Genomic DNA, 27,016 nt, shown 5'->3' with positions numbered 1-27,016 from the left:
TTAACCACTAATTAACTTCTGGTGGGTCGATTTGTGAACGACTCAACCCAATTTGGATGTATTGGACAACCCTCAACATTTAATAATTAAAGATGACTTAAGATAAAAAAAAAAATGAACAAAAAAATTTAAAAAGATAATTTTTCCCAATTTCTCGTAAAATACAAGGGTAATTTCACCACGTGCTTGAAGTGAATCTTACATTTGTATCTTCTAAATTTAACCATGCGATACGTTTTAAAGCACTTTAAGCAATTCACCTCCTGCAGCGGCCGTTCTTTTATTTTCTTCTTCTGAGCTGGTCCACCTGCACCAATTCCTGCTAGCTCTTCTGGATGATCGATGATAATCTTCCATGACTTCAAGGGACACAAATCCATCCATTTCGCCCGCAAAGAACAAAGGATCGTCAAATTCTACTGGTTCCCATTTTCGCTTCTTCCCTTTCGAATTCTTCTCTGCCATTATGGAGCAATAAGCAAAGAGCTTTAGTTGAGAAACTGGGCTAAACTTCAGAATACCCCGCAACTTTGGTCCGCCTCACTTACATGTGTCGGGTGGCTCTGAAGATCGAGGCATAACACAATAGACGCTATTCTTATTCAATGACATGTAAATGAGTTGCGGGGTATTCTGAAGTTGCTCCAGAAACTGAATGTAAAAGCTCTTTTAAATAACAAACAACCGTTTTGGTTTATCCTTAGAGAATTAATAAAAACAATCTCAAGTCGTCCGCCATTATGAATTACCCTTCAGAGAAGGACTGGATAAGAATTTGTACTGCGCGCATATTCAAACGGGAGTCATTCGCTGATTTATTGCTACATGACTTTTCTCCCTTCGCCGAGTTCACTGAAACCTTTGTGAAACGTGAATGAAAAGATTAACATCATAGGGTGAAAGAACACCGTACATTCAAAGAGGAGTGCATTTATATTGAGCGCTTAAACGAAAACTCGTTTCTTATCAAGAAAGGCTTTGTCCCAAAAATGAAGGTAAGTGAACACGCGCCAAACATCAGATCGGAAGCTCAACTCCAGCTGAGTAGCGTGCGCGTCAAAATACACGTCTGACGATGTCATACGTGAGAATGTTGATAATAAGCTATGGTCATCGAAATAAATCCCCTTACACCTGCCATATCCGTCAAAGTAATTTCCTTCTTTGAAATAAGTTTTGTCACAAAGGAAATTTTTTCTGGGACAACTAGATTTTGTTCTTCCCCCCCCCCCCCCCCCGCCCTCTTCCCCACCTTCTCTGCACCTTTTCTACCCACGTTATGATCAAATCCCCGCCCCCTGCCCCCCTCCACGTCTCTCATGTCAGAACTGTTTGTTTCAATCAGTCAATTCGCGAACTACAGTCAAACCTGTCTTAGGTGACATCGTATCGAGCACTTGCACTGTATTAGACGCCATATTCCCTTACAGGGTTGACTGAATTGGACAAATATATTTTGTCCTCACTTCCTCCATTAAACCCAGATTATATCCATTATTGTCCCCATCCCCCCTAATTTCTCTCCTTTTCCCCTAGTTGCAGACTGTGGTGTTTTGCTGGAAATTGTTGATGCAAGAATGTCCTAATAAGTACTGGATTAGGATGTTCTGATTAATTAGTACCATGGACAAATTTTTACATTCTGTTTCAGATACAAGACTTGAGGTGTACATTGCAACTATCCAACTCTAAAGTTCAAACTATTCTTTTCTTTTTTTTTTTCTTTAAAGGTTGAAGGTATCTTCTATATAAACAAGCTGCTCGAAAAACTAATGTTTGATGAGCTGAAGTACTGGGCTGGAACTCAAGGTACAGTGCTTTAAACATTTGAAATTATATTTGCTGCATTTGTCTTATTCCTTTTTATACAATTAAATTAAAATGCTCTTCAGGTATTGGTGGTTTCCTTCCTGGTATAAGGCAGATTGCAAATGTTGCAGCTGTGCCTAGAATTGTTGGTGTAAAAATGATCACAACTTTTTCTTGTTGAAATTACAACTTAGTTTAATTGAAACTTGTTCAATCCTGGGCCCAGTTGTTCGAAGGCTTATAAGAGCTAACCCAGGGTTAAATTTTATTCAGGGAATGTTTAATACTTTGTTCAAAGGCTTTTAAAATAATATACCATAGTTTTTTTAGGGCATCCAATCATCAAATCACAGACTAAAGGAATTGTACATGTAGACTGAATTTCATTTGAAAGCTTTCAGATATGAAATCAGATTTCACACTGACCATTAGTTATCTAAACTCAGCTTTTAACAATCTGACCCAGTACTCTTGGGAAGCAGAGAAAGTATAAAGTGGAGATGACAAAAGAGTTTCTTGTTATACAGTTTGTGTTTCCATAGTATTTTTACACAAAGATTTCACTTAAAGTGATGCCAAATAGAGCATCCAGTTATCCAGTTAGATCCAGTTAGATCCAGTTAGATCCAGTTAGATCCAGTTAGATCCAGTTAGATCCAGTTATCTCATGCACGATCTTGAGAACATGTGCAAAAGTGAAATTGAAAAAAGGCAAATAGAATTAAAAGGCTACATACATTATTTAAACTTTATTTGCTCTTATTTACCTTGTCAATGGAGTTCCTAGGCCGCTCATGCAGATCACAACACAATGACTCAATTTAATTCTAGCCATTCTAGTTGTAACATTCCTTCACTTCTTTTTTGCTTATGGACTACAATGCTTTTACTGTCACTTTGATACCTATTTGTCAACAGTAAACCCTGTTTGAACAGGAAAAGAAAGCCAGTAGCACAGCGTACACACAAACAGTGTAGCGTTGTGCGAAATGGCTAAGCGTAATTTTGAATGGTACAGCGTACATATAAACAGTGTAGAGTTGCATGAGATGGCTCAGCATAATGTTGAATGGTACAGTGTACACACAAATGGTGTGGTGTCGTGTGAAATGGCTCAGCGTAATGTCAAATGATGTAGCGTTGCATGGAATGGCTGTTGTTATCAGTATCTGTTGTCTACATTGGCAGTAGAAATCGGACAAACAGAAGAGTTTCTTGATCACAGTGCAAATTTCAGGAAGATAAAAATTACCTTTTTTAGTTATAATTAAAAAAATATGTGCAAAAGACATTACAGTTACCTAAAACAATTCTATTGTAGAAAATAGTGGGAAATGCTTGTTTTCTGTGTTTACACAAAACTAGCAACTGTACAGTGCAGAACCCAGCTAGTCTTGAACTCTCGAGGGAAGCAACAATTTGCTCATACAGCTGGGAGTTTGTGATAGAGGGGTAAATTTGTTTGTAAAACAGGAACAAGGGATGCTGCTCTTTGTTCGAGATAAGGAGTTTGAGGTAGCTGAGTTCAAGATAGCCAATAGTAAATGCCTGAGAAAAGCAGGGCAAACCCAAGGGTCCAAGGTTCAACTGTACCATATTTACCCGTGTATAATATGCATTTTTTCTATAAAAATAACCATCAAAATTGCAGTGTGTATTATACACAGATTCTATTGTTTGTCAAGCAGGTCCTAATTTGCATATGTTAAAAACACAACAAAGAAAGTAACAAAAGCTTAGTAGTAAATGGTCTTTATTAGCTTGAGTAAAATAATCTACCAATGGTAATTGTTTTTAGCAAGTGCCTAACCTTGAAGGTATCTCACAGCATTCGCAGCAAATGGTCACCAAATTAAGTATTAATGTGTCACAGCAATGCAATTTTTTAGATGCACATTTACTTTTTATTACTAGTAATATTATTTTGCAAGGTGCAATTCCCAAGCAGCAGTTGTGACAGATTCTCTTGTGTCTATCTATCTACCTACCTATCTATCTATCTGTCAGGTTCCAAGGGGGTTGGCAAGAGCGCTCTCCTTTCACGTCATATAGCAGTTAAGGCAACAATTGGGGAGGAGGATTGGAGAACAGCATATTTTGTGAGTACAACATATTCTACTGTTATTTCGGCTGTTCAAATATAGGTTATTTGTCACCTAGCAATGTAAATATTAATAAGAACCATATTTACATAATTCAGCCATTGAATAGCCCTTTTGTATACCTTTTTCATGCAAAGAGATGGTGGTGCCAATCAAGTGTTAAGTTGCAAGTTCATGCTTTTCTTTACCACATTGTTTGAAAACACAACAAGTCATTTCCATTTGAATTCCATATTAAAGATACATGTCTGCCCCAGCTATGTATGCCCTTAAAATATATGTTTAGTTTACTGTCTTTCATCTGACAATCTCTCCTATGGGAAACCAGGGCTAAAAATTGGCAGTCACACGGTTGCCAGTGGCGAGTTAAAACTGACTAGGGCTACCAAAAGTTAAGGGTTGAATGCCCAGTGTGCGACTATGCTACAGAATTTCATAACGTTGCAATCTAAGTTATTCAAAGTACAAAGTTAAAAATAAAACTCAATATATAGTTCAATTGGACTCCTTCTCTTCGTTTCTTTGCCTGGACTCTAAGATTATCCATTTTAGTTAATTTTTAGTTCTAAAGTGGAAATTCCGAGCCATTTTAACAGTGATTTCACAAGCAATCCACATTCACAAAATATAGACACCATTTTGATTTTGTGACTGCCACGTGACTCTGGACATACCTAGAGTTCCGTGCAGGATGGTTTCAAGGTACACGTTTCTGCTTTGAGGAAGAATTTGTTGATAGGCTTATCCAGAAATACCTGTAACCACAGTCACTGCATACAAGAATGTCTTTGAACAAAAACCCAGCTTTTTCTACAATGATTTTTACAACAAGTGCAAATAAATTCTTGAAGTTACTTTATTGCAGTTTACTTTATTTACTTAAATAAATAAAAACACTTAACACCTCTAATGATTTTATAGTGACAAATGAATGGCCAAAATGTTAAAGAAAAATGTCTCATGGCATTACCGGGGGCATTGCCTTTTTGTGTTCTTTCCTTTTAGTTAATGCTCAGTTAAAAGCCATGGGGCACTTATTCAAGTTTTTCATTTTAAACTAGAGGAAATCGAGGGCTTCTTCATATTGGAATGGGCCACTGAGAATTCAAGGAAACTGTCTCGACTGGCCATCAAGCACTGGAGTTAATTTTTAGCCCAGGGAAACACCGAATTTTTATGACATGCCACTGAAAGATTTCAAACAGCTATATGAGAGGTTGTGGCAGATATGCCATTCTTTCTTTTTACCAACAATATCCATCAAATACCCAGGGATGAACAAGCTCCACATACATTGAAGAGCATTTTAAAGGAGACCGTCACCCTCTCTGTGAGTTAAACATTGCAATATGAATAGTATAACTGAATACCTATCAGTTAGTTTGAATTAAAGGTCATTCCACAGTATTTTGTCCCCAACTAGAAGGTTTTTGAATCTTTCATGGCAGACTTAAGATCCTTGTAGCATTGTTGCTTGATAAATGAAGTTTGTGATAGATCTTAAATTTTGGGAATGGAATGCAAAATGGTTGCATAAACTGTAATACATTATAGAAAATATCAAAATGCCTGTTGTGGAGACGACAAATACATTTCTTGTTGAAGAAGTAATAAAAACTAAAATCACACAAAAGTTGCCAGAACACAAATGTGTGCAAGTGCCCTCTACAGAACAGTTATTGGAAGATGGCTCAGTGGGTAAGGCTCAGTACAGTATGCAACTTCCATTCCCCAAATGTTGTCTCTAGAAGGGTTTGACACTCCAAAGTTTCTGTTATTTCTGAATAAAAAAATTGAAAGTATTCTTAGAACTTCTGATTTATGACAGAATATGAGGGGTTCTCAAAGGTCAAAAACCTTTAGGAAATGTATGAAGTGCACATGTAATTGGAATTTTCAGGGGCGTGGAGAGGGGGGTCTTAGGATAAATCCCTTTCATGGGGAGGGTATGGATAATTTATGGAACTACACAATATGAAATTTTGGACATTATTTCCATTGCAGAGACAACACTTACCAGAGCATTACTGCCCCAAACATCTGAATATTTTTTTCAATGCAAGAATAGAAACAGAAAAGTGATCTCAACATGAGCTCAACATAATACAATAGCTGAGATGCTACTACATATTCATTATACACCAGAAAATTTCAACATCTTGAATACAAAGTTTCAGTTGCTAATTCTTGGTAGATATTATTCTTTAATAAAATCAGTTTTAGATGTTATGGCAGAAAAGTTTTCTTTTAAAGTACAACTGTAAACAAAAAATGACAATTATATGGCTTTGTGTGGTTGTGGTTTCCATGATCTAGTTCAAGTGAAATCGATTGCTTGGCCAAAATTTGGGGGATTGGGACTAGTTTACTCTGAGAATAACCAATGGAGGTTCAGTGTGACAGGAAATGTGCATCCTGGAATCTCCATGCCCCAGAATATCATATAAAGTGTGTTTTGTTGTAAGACTTGAACTGTATAAAATATTTCCATTGTTAGCAGTGGGTGGAATTTTTTGCTGTCTCCACAACATGTGTGCACTTGCATAATGGCAATTGTCACAAGAAAATACCAAATGCTTCTACACTGCATGACCCTGTATGCATTATAGATATGTTGGTCTAAAAGAACATAAATATAGAGATTTTAAAAGCATTTCACATTCAGAGGAATTTTGAATTAAATTGTTGCATCAAATATTGTGGTTTCTCTGATGTCTTCTCTGCAAGGGTCAGGTACAATTTTGAGCAATGTAAAATACTTGTGTGTACACCTTCTTCTTCTGGTAACCACACAATAAGAGATAAATTGAAGACATGAAATTTTGATTTCACCTAGTATGGCATAAAATATATCTCCAAATGTCATCTCCGCAACAGACAAAATACTGAGGAATGACCCTTAATTTGAATAATTAACTGAGTTCGAACTGTGTGCAGTCAAACCTCTATTAAAGTGTCTATCACCCTTAAATAGATATTTTCAGAATCAACTCTATGCACATTAGTTAGTTAATGTTGTTAATGTTGTTGTTGTTTGTTGTTAAATGGTGAAATATTTCTTGTTTTTGAATTTACAAAATGCTAATTAGATGATGTCAACCTGGGAATTTGCCATTATTTCTATGCCAATTTACAATGTGCAGTATACAGCTTGAGGATAATTAATTTGATGAATACAAAAAATAAACTGTGGATAGTCAATTGATTGGTAAAAAATATCACTTGGAGGTGAAAACAAGTAGTTGTATAATAAATGATTCCCATGTTGACGTCATTAATTAGCATTTTGTAAATTCAAATCTATATAGCTCAATAACGCGACGTTCAAAACAAATATTCCACCATTTAACTGTTCAATGTGTGTAGACTTGATTCTGAAAATATAATTGTATTTAAGGGTGGCAGGCACTTTTAGTGGCCATACTTTAATCAGTTACAGCCACCAACTATAACAGTCATTGTTTAATTCTAGAACTGGAGTGTCATGGCAGCAACTTCCAGACATGGTCTGTTCTCGTTATTCAGTGGTGACAAACCTCTTCTCAGTGCCATGATTTAAATATTGTGTATTTTGTCAACCCAGAAGAATCAGTGGGCAGAGCCTTATTCAAACAAATCATGGTGAGTTTGTTGTACTTAGTGATCACCCAACTATTCATTTCAGTAAAGCTGTTCAGATGGCATATGACAGCTAAAATTTGTGTTAGTGGTTTCTATGCTTTGCATTGTTTAATTTGAAGGGGTGAGTGGAATAAAGCCGTGAGTGACTTCTGATCAACTGCTAGATTCTCCTTCCAGTTTATATTGTATATGCTCGTGTAACGAAGGGAGAATTTGACTATAAATCAGGAGTCACCTAGGGCCTTATTCCAAACATTATTTTGAATAAGGCCCTAAGTGACTCCTGCTCTGAAGCCAAATTGTTACATGAGCATATACAAGACAAACTGGAAGGAGAATCTAGCAGTTGATCAGAAGTAACTTAGGGCTTTATTCCAATCACCCCTTCATTTCGCACCGTAAAATTTTCGAACACTACAAACACATGAAATTTGCTAAATTTTCGGTAATTTTTACTAAAAAAAGGTCAATTTTCAGCTGGCATTTTTCGGAAAAATCACATTTTATTCCAAAGAATTTTCGGCTAAGTAAATTTTAAGCTAGAACATTTGAACAGGTAATATTTTTTTAACGATCTGTAGGTTTGTATATGTTTAATAAATAGATGCGGCGTAATAATTTTTCCCACATACAGTACCGACAAGAACTATCCCCCACTAAAATTGCACCAAAAGCAGACCTGAGCAGAACATACTTTCTGAAGTGAACCCAACCAAACTTCAAGCCCATATATAAGCTTTATAGGTATGTGCCGCCTAATAGGGTCGGGTTTTTGAGCCTCTGGATCCATAAATAGGGTGTCTTATTCGCGATTCTGGGTCTGCTCGTGTTTGCACTGATGTTTGCATGTGAAGTAGGGGTTAGTTCCAGTCGGTACTGTAACTGCAACGACATTCCAATCGGAGGGTTCAATCGACGGTGAGGAAAGAGGCCTCACTACTCTTTGTACAGTACCGCTCGCGTATACGTTAACTGCGCAGGCGAATTTCATACGCTCCGACGCAGGGTAGTCAGACGCGTATATACGATTTTTTGCACGCTCGGTCGAAAAAAATGCGCGATTCATGTGCCTTTGTTATTCAGTGCTACAAGTTTCCTTTGTATTTCATTGTTGTATGAAACAATTGACTTTTAAGTTTGAAAAAGCGATGAGTAGACAACGGAAAATTTACATAATGAAATAAAAAGTACCGTGTTACACTCTCGAATGTCGCGTCGCTTCGCTTCGCGAATTTTTCGGATAACGTGTAGTAGCAGTAGATTGATGTTAAGCCTTCTGATCACCAACTACATTTATGATTTGGAACGTTCATATTTGTCATATTACAGGATATCCAAACTGAGCAGGAATTGTCCCCGGGCCCACCGACGTGCTGGCACACATTGGCTATATTCCTCGAACAGTCATTCAGTACGCTAAGTACCTTCTAAGAGGCAACAGTAACGTTGAACTTTTCATGGCCAAGGCAATTACTAATATTCTACAAGTACTAGAAGACGAAGCACTGTAGATTCCTGATAGGTGCAAACGTGTGCGCATCAGGTCACTAGCGATGATAAGTACTTGCAAGGCTAGTGGTATGTTTGAAATGAGGTGGTCACCATCAACCTTTTCCTGGTCTTGTTTGAAACCACCAGGATTCGATTTGAAAGAAGTATCCGTCGTTAACCCTCTGGTTGAAGAAGCTGTTGTGCAGTTTACGTTGGAAAATCCTAATTATTTGTTGGATGTAGTAAGTATTGATTTTTTTACTCTGGCGATCAAATCCTGGGGTGTGGGTCGATACTGAACTGACAGGGGGGCTCGGCCGTACCATTTTGTGTGTAAAATTCCAGATATGGTACTATTTAGGGGGGCTGTTGAAAAAAACAATTTTATAATTAACTTGGTATCATTTAGGGTGTCAATTGATTACTAATTGGAATCTGGTTACCGGTTACCGATTTCAGACTTTCAGTTACCGGTTACCGATTTCCCGTTTGGTAAACAAACAACATTTTTTCTATGCAAAACATTATAGTAAATGTGCTCGACTAGTACCTCGTCTATTAACAACAAATTAAGCGCTAGAATGAGCAGACAATCAAAACATGTCGAATTCTTCATGACACATCTGAAATCGGTAAACGATAACCAGATGCCAATAAGTCAGTCAACTTATTTGTCATGTAAAGCAGAGTACAAAAATATCATTCTCGATCAGCTTTTCAGTCAACCTACAGTGCCTTTTATGGGTCATTTTTAGGGCCACAGCCGAGCCCCCCGGCTGTCAGTTCAGTATGGGAGCCGAACTCTCCCCCCCCCCCACCCCGCCCCACGGAGAACAAATCTGCAGGTCTATAGGCTGGTTAACCGCGGTCAAACGAGAGAAATTTGCAAAAGTTAAGCAAAGTACTTAAAGGTTGAGGTGGTCGTTTTCACTGTTTATTAAAGTTTAGTATATTGCCAACGTATTTACCAAAATTTACCAAACGTTTTGAAAGTTTACCAAAAAAGTTCTAAACAGTGAACCGCAGAATCGTCGACGCCATTTGTCAACATAATTTGGATCAGGCGCAAAGAGTTTTGGTCAGTTTTCCACGGAAAAAAGCTCATCATTTTGAGAAAAATTAAAAGATAATAACGTGAACTAATTTTATTTACTCATCCTTGTTTACATTAAATAAAATCCCACTGAATAAAACGAAAACCTTGTTGGACGTTTGACCGCGGTGGACTAGGCTGGATACATCCCTGCGTTTGGTAAATGAAAGAAATAATTATGGCTTCATTCACCATTCATTCAGCGTGTCACGCCCCAAAGCATAAAGTATAATGAGGCTCCATCTCTTCATCAGGTGGATACCATAAAAGGCCTATCTGCAGGGAGACCTGGCAACTTAGTTGGCAAATATTGGGAGAAGCTGATATTTAGCAATCTCAAGGAATGTTTGAAAATGAGTATTCCTTCAAGGAAGAGGCATGTGGTTCCACTGCTGCTAGCTCCTACTTAAATTTGTGTGGAAATCAAAGCAAAACAGATACGAGATAATTGATAGAACAGATAATTAGAGATAAATATAGTGCAATGATAGTCCATTGTCCTAATACCAGCGCCTTTGACTTGGTCATCGTTCATAAATGCAACCAAATTCATGCCATTCAGGTAACCGTTCAAACCGCTGTGAAGAAATGTAACGACAGTGACTTTTTCAAGACTGAAAATATTCACTTTACTTATTTACTAGCGCCTTGTGAGGTCGACTTCAACGCTATTAAATTGAAATAAAAGCTATATGATGCATATGTGGCGTATGGTTTGCGAATTGTAAATGGAGCCAGTTTCCTAACTCAGAAAGAATGGAGTACTTTTCAATTTGGCGTCGAAGCCACTTGAAGATCTGTCTTGGCATGGATTAATAAAACGGGTATTTCATCTGCAACGTGTTTGTTGCCTATGTGGAAATAGGGACTTCCCTTCTCTTGAGGCTTGAAAGAAACCACCCCGAACATACGGAAGATTGCTGAAGTTTACCCCCCTCTTATTTTGAAAACGAGCGCGGTGACCCCCATTTTTATTTCATCTGAACTTCACTTGTATCGATCTTTGTTTATGCAAAGTTTCAAAACTTTTCTATAAGTCCCGAACTGCATTAATATATATAGTAATTAGACTATTATATATTATTTACGTGCATATAATGAGACGAGATTATACAAACATTGACATGTGTCAAGAACTACAAAAGTAGTTCAAATTTTCTACCGCCATAGCGAACAAAACAAAACGAGGTCTGAATTTCCCTTATTCATAATGACGTCACATCAAAACAATCTATTCTTTAAACGCAAAGAATTATGGTCGCGGGAGGGGGACAAAACAGCAACAACACAAAAAAATTGATATAAAATTTGTTTTATAGACCAAAGAAAAGCGGTGACAGCCATCAAGTGCAATAAATATTGCTTATTAAACATTGGTGCATCTCATATTTGAATACATACAAAAAATACTTTTACACATTCAGAATAAATAAAATTATATTTACCTATAGTGAAAGGGAAAATGAACGGCCTAACTTTTACGGAATGTTCAGTCAAAATCTGCCGATTTTTGCTGTTTTCACCGCCATATTGAAAATGAAGCTACCACAATGCAACGCAATCGGAGTACGCACACCGCCTGCATCTTACCGAATCGACGTGACATTGTAAACTCTAGAAAACTATTCAGCAACAAAAATCGAAAATGGTTTTTCCATTTCGATAGATTATTCTCCCTATTGCCCCTGAAGAACCCACTTCGCAAACACACTAGTTTTGGAAAGAGTCTAGCAGCGTGGAGAAATTTAGCCGCGACTCAAATATTTCTCTTTCTGTTTCGCTCATCTAAATGCAACGCATTTTTTTGTTTGGATTACGTATCTCCAAAAAAAAAAAAAAAAGAAACGGGGAAAGGATATCAGTGATACATTTTTCTTTAAAAGGATTAAGCCAGACAATTTCCAATTCCACATATCCAAGACTACTTGTGCAAGGGGATGCAAGTTATCCAAGCATGAAAGAATTTTATCATATTCCATCTTTGGCACTCTTCACCGCCGCCGTGTCGCTTGCTCGTAAACCTACGTCCAGCTTCCCAAGAAGCTGTTATTTGGGAAGAATTTGACGTAGTTTGACTTATTTGGCTGTTTGTTTGCATTTTTTCCCAGTTAAACTTCAATTTAATCGAACCCTGTCGGAAATTCACGTATTTGTGTACATTATCGTTGAAAAGAAATGCTAGTCGCGTCTCTTACGACACCGTAAGCCCGCGCTGTACTTCGTGGAAGAGCGAAAAACAAAAAAAATGTAGTTGGTAAACACACTTTTTGAACAGAAATGAAGTTCACTGAGAACTTACACCTAACAAAACTTCAAATATGTGACATTTATTGCCTAAAAAGCCATGTGGGAAGAAATACTAAATTCTGAATTTTTGGTCGTAATGGCGGCCGTTCAAAAAAAGTTGAGCTTGAACTTTCTTCGGAGAAGAGTACGTTTCCTTGCGATAAATAAGGACATTTGCTGTCAGTGCGATTATTAACCGTGCGATGTACGACTATTAAGTCTAAAAGCCAGCCAAACACGATTATTAAGGAGTTCGTACGCGATTAATAGTCGTACTTACCACGATTATTAATCGTGATAGAAGATGCTTTCAGACTATTCATCGGAAGAGGTGCCATTTGCGATTCATAGTCTTATTTTAAGAACTTTTAAGCCAAATAATCCTAAAAATTTTCACTCCGCAAATTAAAAAACACTCCGGAAATTAATAAACACCTGTTCAAAGCTATCCGTACTCGCATTAGATATGACCTATGAAAGCAATGGTCCTCGAAATGCTCCGAAAGCACACGCAAATATTTTGGAAGAAACGTCTTTCCAATGGTATGAATCATGCGCGTCAATAAATGTGGTATTTTGGCAGGGGATCCTGCTTGTTTTTTACCGTACTAATGCACTCGAACGCTTCGCTATTAGTCATTTTGCTAGGGAAAACCCCAGGATAACCCCAACTACGAAAGAACCGAGCAACCATTACACGTCATTAACCCAAAATGCCTTGCGCACCTAAAAAGATGGAGAACGCGGGTAATTCGAACTTGCCGTGAAGGCCAGTTTTGAAGGCCGAAAAAAATTAACAAGGTTAGAGGTATGATTTTAAGTACCAAATATCTTGAGTTGATACATTTAGAGCCTTTTTAGCAGTATTTGCTTTAAAACTGCAGGTTCCCTTTCAAGTCACGCGAATAGGGGACATGATCACCAACTAAAGAAGCTCTTGATTGTTTGACGAAATCTCCATTTCAACACCCTAAGAAATATATAGAGCACAGTATGCATGTATAATATGTATACTAACGTTAAGGCGTAAAGATTTATCTAACTAAAAAGGAAATTTAGACGAATGGCACCTTAAACTGAGGAGGATTTGCAAATAACCTTTTAAGGACGTGGCCCAGACTCTCCTAAAGATTCTGGATTATCCCAATCGCTGTCATATACTAAGCTTAGGGCATTCGAGTCGCTATCTTCTGAAAAAACATCTGTGAACTACCGCTACTCACACAAGCTACCACACCTGTTCTACTAGGGAATATGTGTTGCGCAATATTTTTGTTCCACCGCTTACGTCACGACTTCTCGCTATTGTTTTTACCGGAAATGGAATTTCAGCTGAAAATGCCGATTTTCCCCCAAAATGAGTCGAATTGGACAATCTTTCTACGCCACTTTTTACAAAGTATCAGAAAAACATGTATTTTTGGGTTTACATGCCCTTTAAAGAGATACGTTGGACATAATAAAGACACATCACCTCCATTAAGCGTCTTCATAATTTTCTTGTATGATCCCATTTCTTCTGGGGCCAACAAGAACGACACTCAGACCTTCCCCGCTTTCTCTAGCTGTCCGTCCACTGCGGTGAATGTAAAGATGTTAACGGACACAGAGAAAGGATTTAGGAACGCAGGATCACATCAAATGGTTACGCAAAAGTTAATGCTTACTTGTGGTTACATCATTACAAAACAGTTCACTATTAAATGAGATACAACTGAGGACGATAAACAATAACAAGCTGCTCCTCTCATATAAACTGCATTTGGAGAACAGAGTCAATTTTTTTCCTAAATCAAAACTTATTAACTTAAATGAATTACGTTTTGATTTCGGTGGGTGAACCTCACACATTAACTCAAATCGGAAACAAAACAAAGATTTAGAAAATGAAGATTTAGTTATAAGTAAATAAATGCAATAAAATAAATTTAGAGGTTTCTGGCTGAGCTTCTCTTACAGTTGAGACTTGTAGCCCACACCTTGGTCAACGCCCATGGTTGGTTGAAGCAACGTGACTTCCGAAGCCTTTTGTCAGGGTAGAGTTTTGCGGAGAATGAAAGCACTGCCGCCAAAAAGCAATCGCTCCCGTTCCCGCCTGCCGCACAGGCTAACCAACTGCACAAGCTAACCAACCGTACACACATACTTACACTTACTTACATCAAGGTCCTTCGGAACTTGATAGTGAATTACATGCTCAACAGCTGGTATGTCCAAACCTCTGGCGGCCACACCTGTAGCCAGAAGTAAGCCACTCGCACTTTGCTTAAATCTAACAGGCAAGAAAAAAATCAGAAAAAATTTAATTTGCTGGTGTACTTCCTATCAAGCTTGAAATATTCACCGAGGGAGGAGAGGGGCGGGTTTTAATCAGTCAAGGCGACCCAGTTATAGTCTATAAATAAAGTAAATTCCATTGGTCGGTTAGTTCGTAAACTATACTCACTGTATGTTTTGTAGTTCTCCTTCGATTTCACTTGGTACACCTCCATGGATCATGTTCCTAGACAGTGCGGTGTACGTGTCGATGCATTTGGCTCAAACCAACAATAAAAAATAATAAAAATTGTATCCTGGATCTTGAAGTGTTTCTCTTCCTTGTTAGCTCAACTATTACAAACCTTCTCTTCAATTGCACATGAGATCTTTGCTTCTGTCTACGGTTCCTCTCTTGTTGGTGACATCGATAATTTTACAACTGTTCTTCAGCTGCCCAACTTTGTCCATCGGTGACATTAAAAACGTAAAATACAAAGAGTATTCCTGTTAACGGAAGAACACAAGCCGATCAACTTAATCGTGTTTAACTAGGATGTTAGATAACAAAGACAAAAGCAAAACAACACAATACAAGCTTCGACACACTTCATAAAGCAGCAAAGTTTCGGGTTTTAAATGATGGATTATTTAAAACATTTCATTCCTTAGTAATAGCTGATAAAATACGTTAATACTATCTCTAGCTTCTATTACTCTGAGTCAAATGTGCCGTGATTTACCAAAGCCTTCTTCGCTTGTGATCTTCTTTTACTTTCCTTTCCTCTTAAACGACTTTGGAAGAGTTAAAGTTGCAGAGAAAATAAACTTCTGTAGATGTCTTCGCTTTGCAGTTCCCTCATCTTCATCATAATCACTGCGAAAAGGAAACGTTAAAGTTAAAATTTGATAAAAAGAGAGTCATTTACCTCAGTTTACAAGTTGACAGTCATGAAAACCATTAATTTCAGAAAGAGAAGGCTGAAAGAAATTGAAGCTCCGATGGAAATTGAAGTCCATTGCCTCTTTCTTTGAATGAGCTCCAATATAGAAGATAATTCTTGAAAGTGGCCTTGCTCGACCATTCGGTCTGCCTCGTCAATCACAAGATATCTCAAGTGCTCCAAACGGCATGCTCTTAACCCTAAAATTAAACGCCGCCAGAAGATATCTCTAGAATCATCCATTTGATAGAAAGAGGCTACACTCCAATTTCACCGTTTTAAAAAAAAACGCCCGGCACTGATGTTTACAGAGCAGTAGAAAATGCTTACAGCTGTACTTATCATTTTTGACGGCGTTTTACGAACGGAAAAACTTACACGACATTGGAAATCCAAATTCATGCTGAAAACTACACAGGACAACCGATCTCATGAGAAACATGCCTACATGTACAAGTGTGTGTCGACTGTTTCAGATCTCTAAAAGAAAGTGAATCAGTACAACTTATGATACATGAGGTACTTACCTCGGAAATCAAATCCCACAGTCTTCCCGGGGTGGCTACTATTATCTCAGGACACTTGTTTAAAAGCCTCTGTTGTTTTTGAGGTGCCATTCCTCCAACCACAGCAACAATCTTGAAAAAAAGGAATTGTTTACTAATTCAAATGATTTTGAGGTACTTTGTTTGGTGGGTATTTCTCCGATAAAAGATAAAGTTGAAACAGTACTAGAAGGGGTGGCAAGGGAGTGGAGGGTAGGGGTTAAATGGTACATCATAGGGGCTGAGATTGTAATTCTCTGAACAAAAGGGTTTTTATATACTTTGCTGGTGAAGGGGTGAAGATAAAATAAATATTTCAGTCCAGAATATGGTACCAAAAAACAATAGAGTTTATGTTTGAGGGAATAACTATGTTTTCAGCACTAACTCATCATTATTTAAATTGCTTTAAAGCCTATTGTGGCTACAAATTCATGTTTCCCCCCAAAAATTAAAAAATGCTTTCCAAACAAGAGATAGGTTTGCATTCTGCTCCACTGAAAAGAGAAGTATTGAAGGCTCAGGAAACAAAATTGACTTGGGCCAATAAAAATAAAGAAATAATTGAGTTTCTAACAATGGGAAAACAGAAACTAACTGTGGAGGTGACTTCCAAATTGTCAATTTAAGTACATGATGTTACCTCTAAAGATGTGTGTTTTGCAGCCTGTTTAAGATGATTCTTTATTTGTATAACCAATTCTCTGGTTGGTGTCATTATCAACGCCAGGAGTGGTTTCTTGAGCTTGGATGTTCCATTACCAGTTTCTGGCTTCTGTAGCATTATTTTTGGTAGTATTTTCTGTAGTTTCACCTGCTTCTTGACTGGACTTGTGGCCAAGGATGTGGGTGAGAATTGGAATCCCAAAGGCTAGTGTTTTACCCCTGAACCCTAGTAAATACATAAAATTGTTTTAATTAATACCCTTAAATAATAACCTCCTCAAAAACCAGCCATTCCTGGAAGCTAAACTTCTCCCAAGTGATTTTATCATAACTTCAACAGACAATTTCAAGGCATTATCCAACAAATGATATGAGAACTATGAAACTTACAACCTGAAGGGACTTATCTTGACAATCTTATTGTAATGCACATTTTTGTATAAATAATGTTCCATCAACCAACTATAGGAAGATATAGAATGCCTACATATAGAAGGAAGAGCTATTACTTTAGTTCTTAAGAGAGCAAAATTTAACCATCAGTCAGTCTGTCAGTCCTCCCTCTCTCAAGAGGTACATCATACACATACTTTCAGCTCAACAGCTCTCCTCAAGAGTGCTTTTACAAAAGTCATATTTATAATTATTCAACAATCACTAAGTACTTAGACATTAATTCAGGTCAAAGACCAACTCTAAAGAATCAGAAACTGTTTGCTATAATGTGTGCAAAAGTCTTGTTACACATAAATGAGCTAGGTGTACATCATAGTAGACACATGTACATGTTGAAAAATTATTTTTTTCCTCTCTCTCTCGCTTTCCAAAAAAAAAAGGATTCTTCAAAATAGTGGTGAAACCAAGTACACAAACAATACACATAAAAAAAGAGACCTTCACCAATCTAACTGCTCTGATTGAACTCACTGTTTCTGCTGCACCAATGATGTCCCTGTGGTGGAATATTGCAGGTGGAAGGGAGAAAGTCTGTATAGGGGTTGGTGTAGTAAAACTTTGTTCACTGAGTCCTCTCTGAACTTCTTTGGGAACACCAAGGACTTCCCAAGCACTCATATCTACCATGGGCTCTAAAGTTTAGTTCAATCAAAATAAATGATTTAGCTATAAAATATGATTGCATCTTAAACTCAGTATTAGTGAGAAATATCATTTAATTACAGTTGAACCAAATGGGTAATTTGTACCCGTATAGATATGAAATATGTTTATAAAGGCTTTATAATCTAAACAAATTAATACTTTATTAATAAATAACAATACAGTAATAAAAAAACTTACCAGTAAAATTGCATTATTTATTACACCCATTTTGAAATCACTGGTGGTCCCTGTAATGAGATTGGCTCTAGTTGATGCGATTTACTCACAAATTGCACCATTTTTTGCCTTAAATTGCATCTTCTTTCCAGTTAATGAGGAGGCTACACTAAAGACAAAACAACCAATCAGATTTCAAGGCTTGTTTAAAGTAACCAGTCAAATTGCAGGAAAATGAGAGACAAAGAGTATCACGTGACAAATTTTGCAACTTTTGTTTCCAAAACTCTTACTTTTTCCCCCCAAAAAATGGATGAATTTCATTTCAGACTGGCTCAGTACTGCATCAATAAAATATTTGAACTTACCAAGTCCTGTGATTTCAAAATGGATGTAATAAAGTGGTAATTGAACCTCGTGTCATGCAATTTTGGTCTGAAATCATACTTGTGATTTCAAACTCGCGCTGCATGCTCGTTTGAGTTTGAAATCACGCATATGATTTCAGCAGAAATTGCACTCCACTTAGTTCAATTACCATTATTTATAGAAAATCATATCTTTTCCAAGAAAACATTATCTACACAAAATGTGTTTGATTCTCTTCTTAATAATAAAATTCAAGGACAATCATTGGAGTAAAATAGTACTTTGTTTTATGCATTTCCCATCCATAATTCCTAAAATTAAATCTTACCTGGAAGATCTTCCACCAGTCTATTGTCAGTGACCATTTCTACTCTGTTTTGCTCTTCTGACTGGGCTTTACTTTGGGCCTTGTTTTTCTTTTTCCTCTTCTTTTTTCCCTTTGTCTGTTGGTCATTCTTTGTGCTTTTTTCAAGTTGTGTGGATGGTGTGGTAACTGTTTGTTCCAGATTATCCTGAAGATTTAAATCAAAAGACAATACTATGTAGCTTTTTTTTTTTTTTCCCGTGAGCCAAACTTCTAGAGAAAACCAAAAAGAAGCTTTTATTCTTAGATATACATAATTGTGCATGTATGGGTAAAGACTGACAAAATGCATGAGCCCTTGGGACAATGCAGTCTGCTGTCTTCAAAAAAACTAGGACAAACTGCTCTCAAAATGATTTCAATCAATTCCTGTATTTCCATGTAGTTCTTGTGGTGACTTGTGTTGTTGTTGTTGTTGTTTGTTTTTTTTCTTTTTGTTTGTTTGTTTGTTTTCTCATTTAAGGTATGACTGGCAGTTATCTTAGTTTTGATTCTCATGTCCAATACACCCAATTTGACTCAGGAGACAAGTCATTCCATTTGGGTCACTGGTTGAGGATTATTATTACGCGTCTTGAAAATCGACTTGTGGTAAGACATTTCCACCTTAAGATGCACGGTTTATTCAGATTTCCAGTATCACAAGATGACTTAACCACTTATTAACTTCTGGTGGGTCGATTTGTAAACAACTCAACCCAATTTGGATGTATTGGACAACCCTCAACATTAAATAATTAAAGATGAGTTATAACAAAAAATAAATAGACAAAAAAATTTAAAAAGATAATTTTTCCCAATTTCTCGTAAAATACAAGGGTAATTTCACCACGTACTTGAAGTGAATCTTACATTTGTATATTCTAAATTTAACCATGCGGTATGTTTTAAAGGACTTTCAGCAATTCACCTCCTGCAGCGGCCGTTCTTTTATTTTCTTCTTTTGAGCTGGTCCACCTGCACTAATTCCTGCTAGCTCTTCTGGATGATAATCTTCCATGACTTCAAGGGACACAAATCCATCCATTTCGCCCTCTAAGAACGAAGGATCGTCCAATTCTACTGGTTCCCATTTTCGCTTCTTCCCTTTCGAATTCTTCTCTACCATTATGGAGCAATGAGCAAAGAGCTTTAATTGAGAAACTGAATGCAAACGCTCTTTCAAAATAACAAACAACCGTTTTGGTTTATCCTTAGAGAATTAATAAAAACAATCTCACGTCGTCCGCCATTATGGATTACCCGCCAGAGAAGGACTGGATAAGAAATTGTACTGCGCGCATATTCAAACGGGAGTCATGCGCTGCTTTATTACAACATGGCTTTTCTCTCTTCGCCGAGTTAGCTGAAACCTTTGTAAAGCGCGAATGAAAAGACTAACATGGCGAAAGAACACCGTACATTCAAAGGGGAGTGCATTTATATTGAGTGCTTAAACGAAAACTCGTTTCTTATCAAGAAAGGCTTTGTCCCAATCATGAAGGTAAGTGAACACGCGCCAAACATCAGATCGGAAGCTCAACTCCAGCTGAGTAGCGTGCGCGTCAAAATACACGTCTAACGATGTCATACTTGAGAATGTTGATAATAAGCTATGGTCATCGAAGTAAATCCCCTTACACCTGCCATATCCGTCAAAGTAATTTCCTTCTTTGAAATAAGTTTTGTCACAAGGAAAATTGTTTCTGGGACAACTAGATTTTGTTCTCCCCCTCCTCCCCACCTTTTCTGCCCACGTTATGATAAAATCCCCGCCCCCCTCCCCCCCGTCCCCCCTCCACGTCTCTCATGTCAGAACTGTTTTCTTTTTTTTTTGTTTTTTTTGTTTCAATAAGTCAATTAGCGAACTACAGTCAAACCTGTCTTAGGTGACACCGTATTAAGCACTCGCACTGTATTAGACGCCATATTCCCGTGGATGCGTGCTTAATCCAGGGTTGACTGAACTGGACAAATAAATTTTGTCCTCACTTCATCCATCAAACCTAGATTATATCCATTATTGTCCCCATCCCCCCTAATTTCTCTCGTTTTCCCCTAGTTGCAGACTGTGGTGTTTTGCTGGAAATTGTTGATGCAAGAATGTCCTAATTAGTACTGGATTAGGATGTTCTCAATAATTAGTACCATGGACAAATTTTTACATACTGTTTCAGATACAAGACTTGAGGTGTACATTGCAGCTATTCAACTCTGAATTTCAAACTATTTTTTTCTCTTTTTTTTCTTTAAAAATTGAAGGTATCTTAGATATATAAATGAGTTGCTTGAAAAGCAAGTGTTTGATGAGCTAAAGCACTGGGCTGGAACTCAAGGTACAGTACGCTAAACATTTGAAATATAATACTGTTGTATTTGCTGCATTTTTCTTATTCCTTTGATACAGTTAAATTAAATTGCTCTCCAGGTATTGGTGGTTTCCTTCCTGGTATAAGGCAGATTGCAAATGTTGCAGCTTTGCCTGGAATTGTTGGTGTAAAAATGATCACAACTTTTTCTTGTTGAAATTACAACTCAGTTTAACTCAATCTTGTTCAATCCCGGGCCCAGTTGTTCAAAGGCTGATAAGTGCTAACCCAGGGTTAAATGTTAATCAGGGTGTGTTTAATCCTTGGCTTAAAGCCATTTTAAAATAATTTACTATAATTTTTTAGGGCATTCAATCATCAAATTGCAGACTAAAGGAATTGTACATGTATACTGAAGTTCATTTGAAAGCTTTCAGATATGAAATCAGATTTCACACTGACCATTAGCTATCTAAACTCAGCTTTTAACAAACTGGGCACCCTGTACTCTTGGGAAGCAGAGAAAGTATAAAGTGGAGATGACAAGAGTTTCTTGCTATACAGTTTGTGTTTCCATAGTATTTTTACACAAAGATTTCACTTAAAGTGATGCCAAATAGAGCATCCAGTTATCCAGTTAGATCCAGGTATCCCATTATTTTAGAATGTGGGTTTATTGAACTTTCTCTGTGGTAAAAGTTTTATTTCCTTCTTAATAAATTTAGGAAATTCTGAAATAGTATGCGTAGAATACTAATATCCTAATATCCTTCTCAGGGAAAATGCACATATTTTTTCCAGGCTAATGAAGTCTTGAAAAAAGTACTTTCAGAGACAATATCATCCATCTCTAGATGAATTTGTCATCTCTGAAAGAATTTGTCATCTCATCAATCAGACTTTATGAATGACAATATACCCCCAGCCAGAGAAATTCTTGATCGCTTCCCTTTTGTTGAAATAACAATAACAAAGAAGGCTATGTATCTCCATTTCTATTCTGAAATGTTGATTCGTATTTTTTTGCTTGGCCATCAGAGATCAGTTGGACTACCAGATGTTCATTCTGGCTGTGGATTTGCTATTGCTATTGGTAAGTTACAATTCACACATTTGTGATAAATAAGGCAACATTTTATTCTGAATATGTTTGTGGATTGTAGTTGTTTGAAGTTGAGTGTCATGTGAAAAAAATTTTTCTCAATAAGCTATTTGTCAACAATGTAGTTTCCTCGTCATAACTCAAAGTAAGTGCCCTTTCATGAAGCTTATAGTTTCTTTTCAAACTGGTAATGTGCTTAAAATGACTTTGGTTGGTCATGGTGATGAATTCACTTTCTGAATGCAGTATAATTGTTTGTCCCGCCATTAATTAACTTTGGATGTGGATCGTGACTTTTTGACTGCATATTGTGTCTTCTTTGCATTATAAGGTCAGTAGATATGCTTGACCTTATGAAACTCTCTGTTTGGCTGTGATTGGCTGGAATCCCACACAGGCTTTGATTGGCACACTCTGACCAAATGTTCCTTTGGAGTACACTGCCGCAGAGTTATTATGTTTTCATGTTTCTTGTGGTCAGCATCCATGTTTCTGGGATGTCTACCTTTATGTCCAATTTATGTTGTAACAGGCAAAGTCTTATGTGGATGGCCTCTTATACCCTGCATGTATAATAATAGGATCACAATCAATGTACTCTACTTCAGTCCAGAGCAGGTGGTTTCCAGGTGTCTTCTGAAACTGCAGAGGGCTTTGTCTTAGCATGTCATTTCTCTATATGCTATATAACTCGTTTAACCTTACTTGCATAGGTTTTCCTGTTCCGCTGATGTAAACTTTGCCTTACTCTCAGGCAATCTTTTCAACCAGGGGCTCTTGTTGTAAAGATGCTGAGCCATGGATGGGGAGTGTCCTGTTACTATTTGTAACATCAGTGAAGTGAATGGAATGCTTTCGGTTCTTCAAATGCTGTAGCAAGCAAGATTGTGAATGTGTTATATACAGAGCATTCCCAGATCCTTTGCTGAAAGGATGATAAGGTTATCGATTGCTCCTATAACCTAACTATAAATATTGTTATTAATTCTTTTTTTTTTATTTATTTTTACTTTTCACAGTGGGGAGGAGGGGGGTTTGGCTGGGTGGCTTTTCTAATTTTGTAACATGAGTTTATATGCTTACTTTGCAGTTCCACCCCGTTTTAGTAACGAGTTTAGAAATCTCACCATTGCATCCTAAAGCTCCATTCCTTTGATGCACTGTGATCTGTGTGATCTTGGACCACAAATCCTAATCCATATCCTCCCAAAGGAACACACAATTTAACCCCACATTTACAAAAAAGTGTTATTTGAGAGGTGATCCACAAGTATCAGTCAGCTGGACCAAGGATGGAGTGCTACTTAGTAAAAACAACAGCCTGGTTATTAGACAAGTGACATTTAAAGATAAGGGCAATTATGAATGTACTGCTAAATATGATTATGGCAAAGCAAACTCTTCCTTCAGGATGGATGTCAGAGGTAAACTCTATATTGTAGTTTATGTCAGTCATCAAACTTGTAACTTAACCAAGCATTTGTTTTGAAGTTTAAGCCAAATTTAAAGAGACCTATTTTTTCCTCTCTTTTCATCCATATCATTTAAAAATATCAATGACCAAGGAACTAAGGAGTTATGATCTTATGATTCATTTTCATAAGTGTTAAAGGTAGTTCATCAACTTGGATATGAGTGTATCATTACCTAAATATTAATGATTGAAGTTGGAAAGAGATTACAAAGGAACATTCATATAACTTGTTTCAAATTACCAACATTAGTACTCTTTTTTCTAGAAAAGGGTTCCTGATTGCGTACAGTTGATTCTGACTCACAGACAACCAGATTGTAAATGAAGATAAATCCGTGACCAAAAAAATAATTGAAAACACCTCCTGTTGTTAAGAAATTGCAAATCCTGTGGTCCACTCTAACATTTTTCTCTGTGAACTTATGTTAAAATGCACAATTTGGATATGTCAAATGACAGATTTCCTTTTTTTTTTTTTTTTTTTTCATTACAGAATGCAAATGTTTTATATTGTTTGATCATCATTGCTTAATAACTTTTTGAATTCAATATATACTGTTAAAAAAATTAAACTGATAGTAATTGAACATTTATGTTTCTAACATTACACTCAACAACCAAAAAAACATTATTGGAACTAACAGCAAAACAATATCTTTTTATGCTGAACTGGAAAACCTCTGGAAAAATTGACTTTGGTGAAAAATAGACTTGAAAATCGCGTTTTTTGTTTTGATTTTGTTGATTTTTCAAGGAACTGAGGGACATGATAGACTATAGCTGGAGCAAAACAAAATAGATTTTTTGTCAGGGTTTAATAAGTTCTTTTATAATTACTGTTAGGATTGGAAATCATTGAAATTATCACCACAACAGAGAAATGGATCTTACCATGTATGTATGGAGTCACATCCTAAAAGGAAAAATTTGGAGAAAAATATATAATGGTAAGTACCTTGTTTTCAATTTAGTGGTTTCAGTGTTATTATATCACAGATTAATTTAAGGACTTCACTTTTTCAAAGCATGGCCAAGGAAAAGACCTGGATTAATCACATTGATTTAGTTTGATTGGCGTGATTGAGTTCAATAATAAAATTATTGAACTCGCTGAAAATTTCCAGTTCAATTATGTTTGATTGAACAGCAATCTAACAATTGGATTCCACTGAGTTCGATTGATTTTTTGCTGGGTTTTGTTCAATTGTCCATGCCAGGAAAAGATCAATGTTTAATTATATTGCCAAGAATTTCAACCCTACGTTTTTATTTTATCTCAATAAAAGCAATACTTGCAAAGAACACAGTTACCTCATCATGGTGTACCTCTCAAAAGAATCTTGCCCATTTCCTTGTATGGTCCTTGAACTGTTCTGGTGTTTTGTAGCTTTCTTGGCCTGGTTCTGGGTCCACTGCTTCCACCAGATCACTGAAACCCTATTTTATCAACAAAGAGAACAAGTATGTAGATGAGTATATTTTAATATAATTTATTGTAGTCATGCCCCTTAGATATTGACTAAAATTTAACTCTATGATCCGAGTGAACAAATTAACACAAGAAAATGTTTACCTTCCATAATTTCTTCACTTCTCTGTATGTCCTTCTTTGATGACTTGTCCCCTCAAAGATTGGTGTATGATCCAGTTTGTGTAGGATTGCTCGGAGGTCTTTTCCTGACATAATACATTGTTGTTATTATTATTATGTTCGTTGTTATCAGTATTAGTTATTGCTTGCCATTGCACTGTGATATGTAAAGTAATGCAAAATAAAGCCTTTTTTAGCCTGTGGTAAATTAGAATGAAGTATTAATTTTTTTTTAGAATAGCCATAGAGGTCGTGGTTTTTTTTTTTGTTTTTTGTTTTTCATTCTCGTGATATACACCTAACTTTAAGTCTGAGATTACAACTATGATTTTTTATTTTTAATTGAATCTTTGTGATTTCTACACTGGTCAGATTTTATTCACTATAGTCATGCCTGGCTTTGGTAGTTAGTTACATGTAGTTAAAATAAGTTACATTTGTTTTCACTGACCTCTGGTATTGAATGTAAGGCATTGATCCCATTTTGCCTGTCCCTCTCCTGTTTCAGAACACTGATTGGCGGAAGAATCTCTCTTTCCTCGTCTGGTAAGGCCATCCTAAACTCATGGTATGCCTCGTTTGAAATCAAGCCTTCGTCTTTCGCAACAAGTACATGCTGCGTCGTCCGACAATTGGAGTTTTCTCTCTCGTCACCAGCATCGTGTCCAAGTGGAATTACAACTTCACGTCCTTGTACAGTGAACTTAATCTGAAGAAGAAGACAGGGGTTTCCCTTTAAAATTTGTTTTCATATGAACATAGCTAGATAGATAGATTGATCGCCACATAGATGTATGATTTTTTTTTGGCGACTTTGCTGTTGGTCAATGTCTCAGTTCTATTTTTCACGAAGAAGTAAAATTGTTACTTACCTTGATGGGCTCAAACTCCTCCAGTCCTTCCACCGATTGAGCCACTAGTTGCCTGACTCGTCTTTTCTTATTATTTCTGGCTGCCGGTGTTAATTGCCAGAAGTCCTTTTCGGTGTTGTAGAAAACATTTTCAGTCTCTGCAATTCTCTGCTTTAGCAGCATTCCTTCAGCATTTGCTAGTTGAAGCTGAGCTACGACTTCATTCAGCCGAGTTGCAATGGAGTTGTGCTAAATTCTCAAATTGTGGTTCTCTTCCCGAAGACGCCTTATTTCGGCCTCATAAACCTCTGTAAGAGATGGCTGTGTCTGTGCTAGTGTGCAACTCTGTGCTCGATTGTGTTAAAAAAGGGGTTAGAAAACTCCCACCGCTGATGGACTTAACCTTAAATTTCGACAACATTACTTAGCGAGTATCAGTCCTCATTACACCCGGACGTTTTTCTACTTAGCATCATTTTGTGTCTTGTTTTCATTCATGGATAACTTAAACAAAGCCATTGCTTTTAATAGAATGCCGATCGCTTTTTTGTGATCTTCATCAAATGAAACAGGAAAAAAAGAAACAAAAACCCACCCACACATAAGATCGACCTTAAGTCTGAAAAATACTGGAAGAGCGGGTTTATTTTTATAACCAACCTTCATAATCTTGAGAACGTATCAGAGCAATTAGAGAGGCGAGCGCGAACTGAGATCGCTTGAAACTTGTCAATGGCTCATTTTTATCAGGGAGCTGAGAAAATAACCATCTATTGTTAATCGTTTCTCATGAAGCGGCCGCTTGTATTAGAACAATTGATCGATTTCAAGGAATATTGCTGCGTTTTTTGCGCTAAGTGCTTATGCCATCAAATTTAAGAATTTG

General features: G+C 36.9%; 1 protein-coding gene and 2 long non-coding RNA genes across 7 annotated transcripts; 2 read left to right on the top strand and 1 right to left on the bottom strand.

The window, feature by feature from the left end:
- The first annotated feature begins 794 nt into the window (after window positions 1–794).
- Window positions 795–7,532, top strand: LOC149045359 (RNA-splicing ligase RtcB homolog). Of its 2 annotated transcripts, none has more exons than XM_089208166.1 (4): window positions 795–995; window positions 1,731–1,809; window positions 3,817–3,908; window positions 7,384–7,532. In XM_089208166.1, exons 1-4 carry the CDS (start codon window positions 990–992, stop codon window positions 7,468–7,470), a joined length of 264 nt encoding a protein of 87 aa, XP_089064292.1. In that variant the 5' UTR covers window positions 795–989; the 3' UTR covers window positions 7,471–7,532. The 2 variants fall into 2 exon arrangements, with proteins under 2 accessions (XP_089064292.1, XP_089064293.1); XM_089208167.1 differs by lacking the exon at window positions 7,384–7,532 and adding an exon at window positions 5,916–7,350.
- A 7,079-nt stretch (window positions 7,533–14,611) lies between these two features.
- LOC149045358 (uncharacterized) lies at window positions 14,612–15,798 on the bottom strand. Its single transcript, XR_016187207.1, has 3 exons — window positions 15,402–15,798; window positions 15,024–15,165; window positions 14,612–14,674 (listed from the first exon to the last, which is right to left on the bottom strand). It is a non-coding gene; the product is annotated as an uncharacterized LOC149045358 (long non-coding RNA).
- A 7,446-nt stretch (window positions 15,799–23,244) lies between these two features.
- Window positions 23,245–26,156, top strand: LOC149045357 (uncharacterized). Of its 4 annotated transcripts, none has more exons than XR_016187182.1 (4): window positions 23,245–23,638; window positions 24,532–24,635; window positions 24,975–25,149; window positions 25,788–26,156. It is a non-coding gene; the product is annotated as an uncharacterized LOC149045357 (long non-coding RNA). The 4 variants fall into 4 exon arrangements; XR_016187180.1 differs by having other exon boundaries at window positions 23,305–23,638; window positions 25,076–25,149; XR_016187181.1 differs by lacking the exon at window positions 23,245–23,638 and having other exon boundaries at window positions 23,829–24,635.
- Window positions 26,157–27,016: the final 860 nt, after the last annotated feature.

The sequence above is a fragment of the Pocillopora damicornis genome, chromosome 5 (genome assembly GCF_964200805.1).
Source record: "Pocillopora damicornis chromosome 5, jaPocDami1.2, whole genome shotgun sequence".
NCBI lineage: Eukaryota > Metazoa > Cnidaria > Anthozoa > Scleractinia > Pocilloporidae > Pocillopora > Pocillopora damicornis.
Note: the sequence above shows the minus strand (reverse complement) of the source record. Positions and strands in the feature narration are given on the sequence as shown.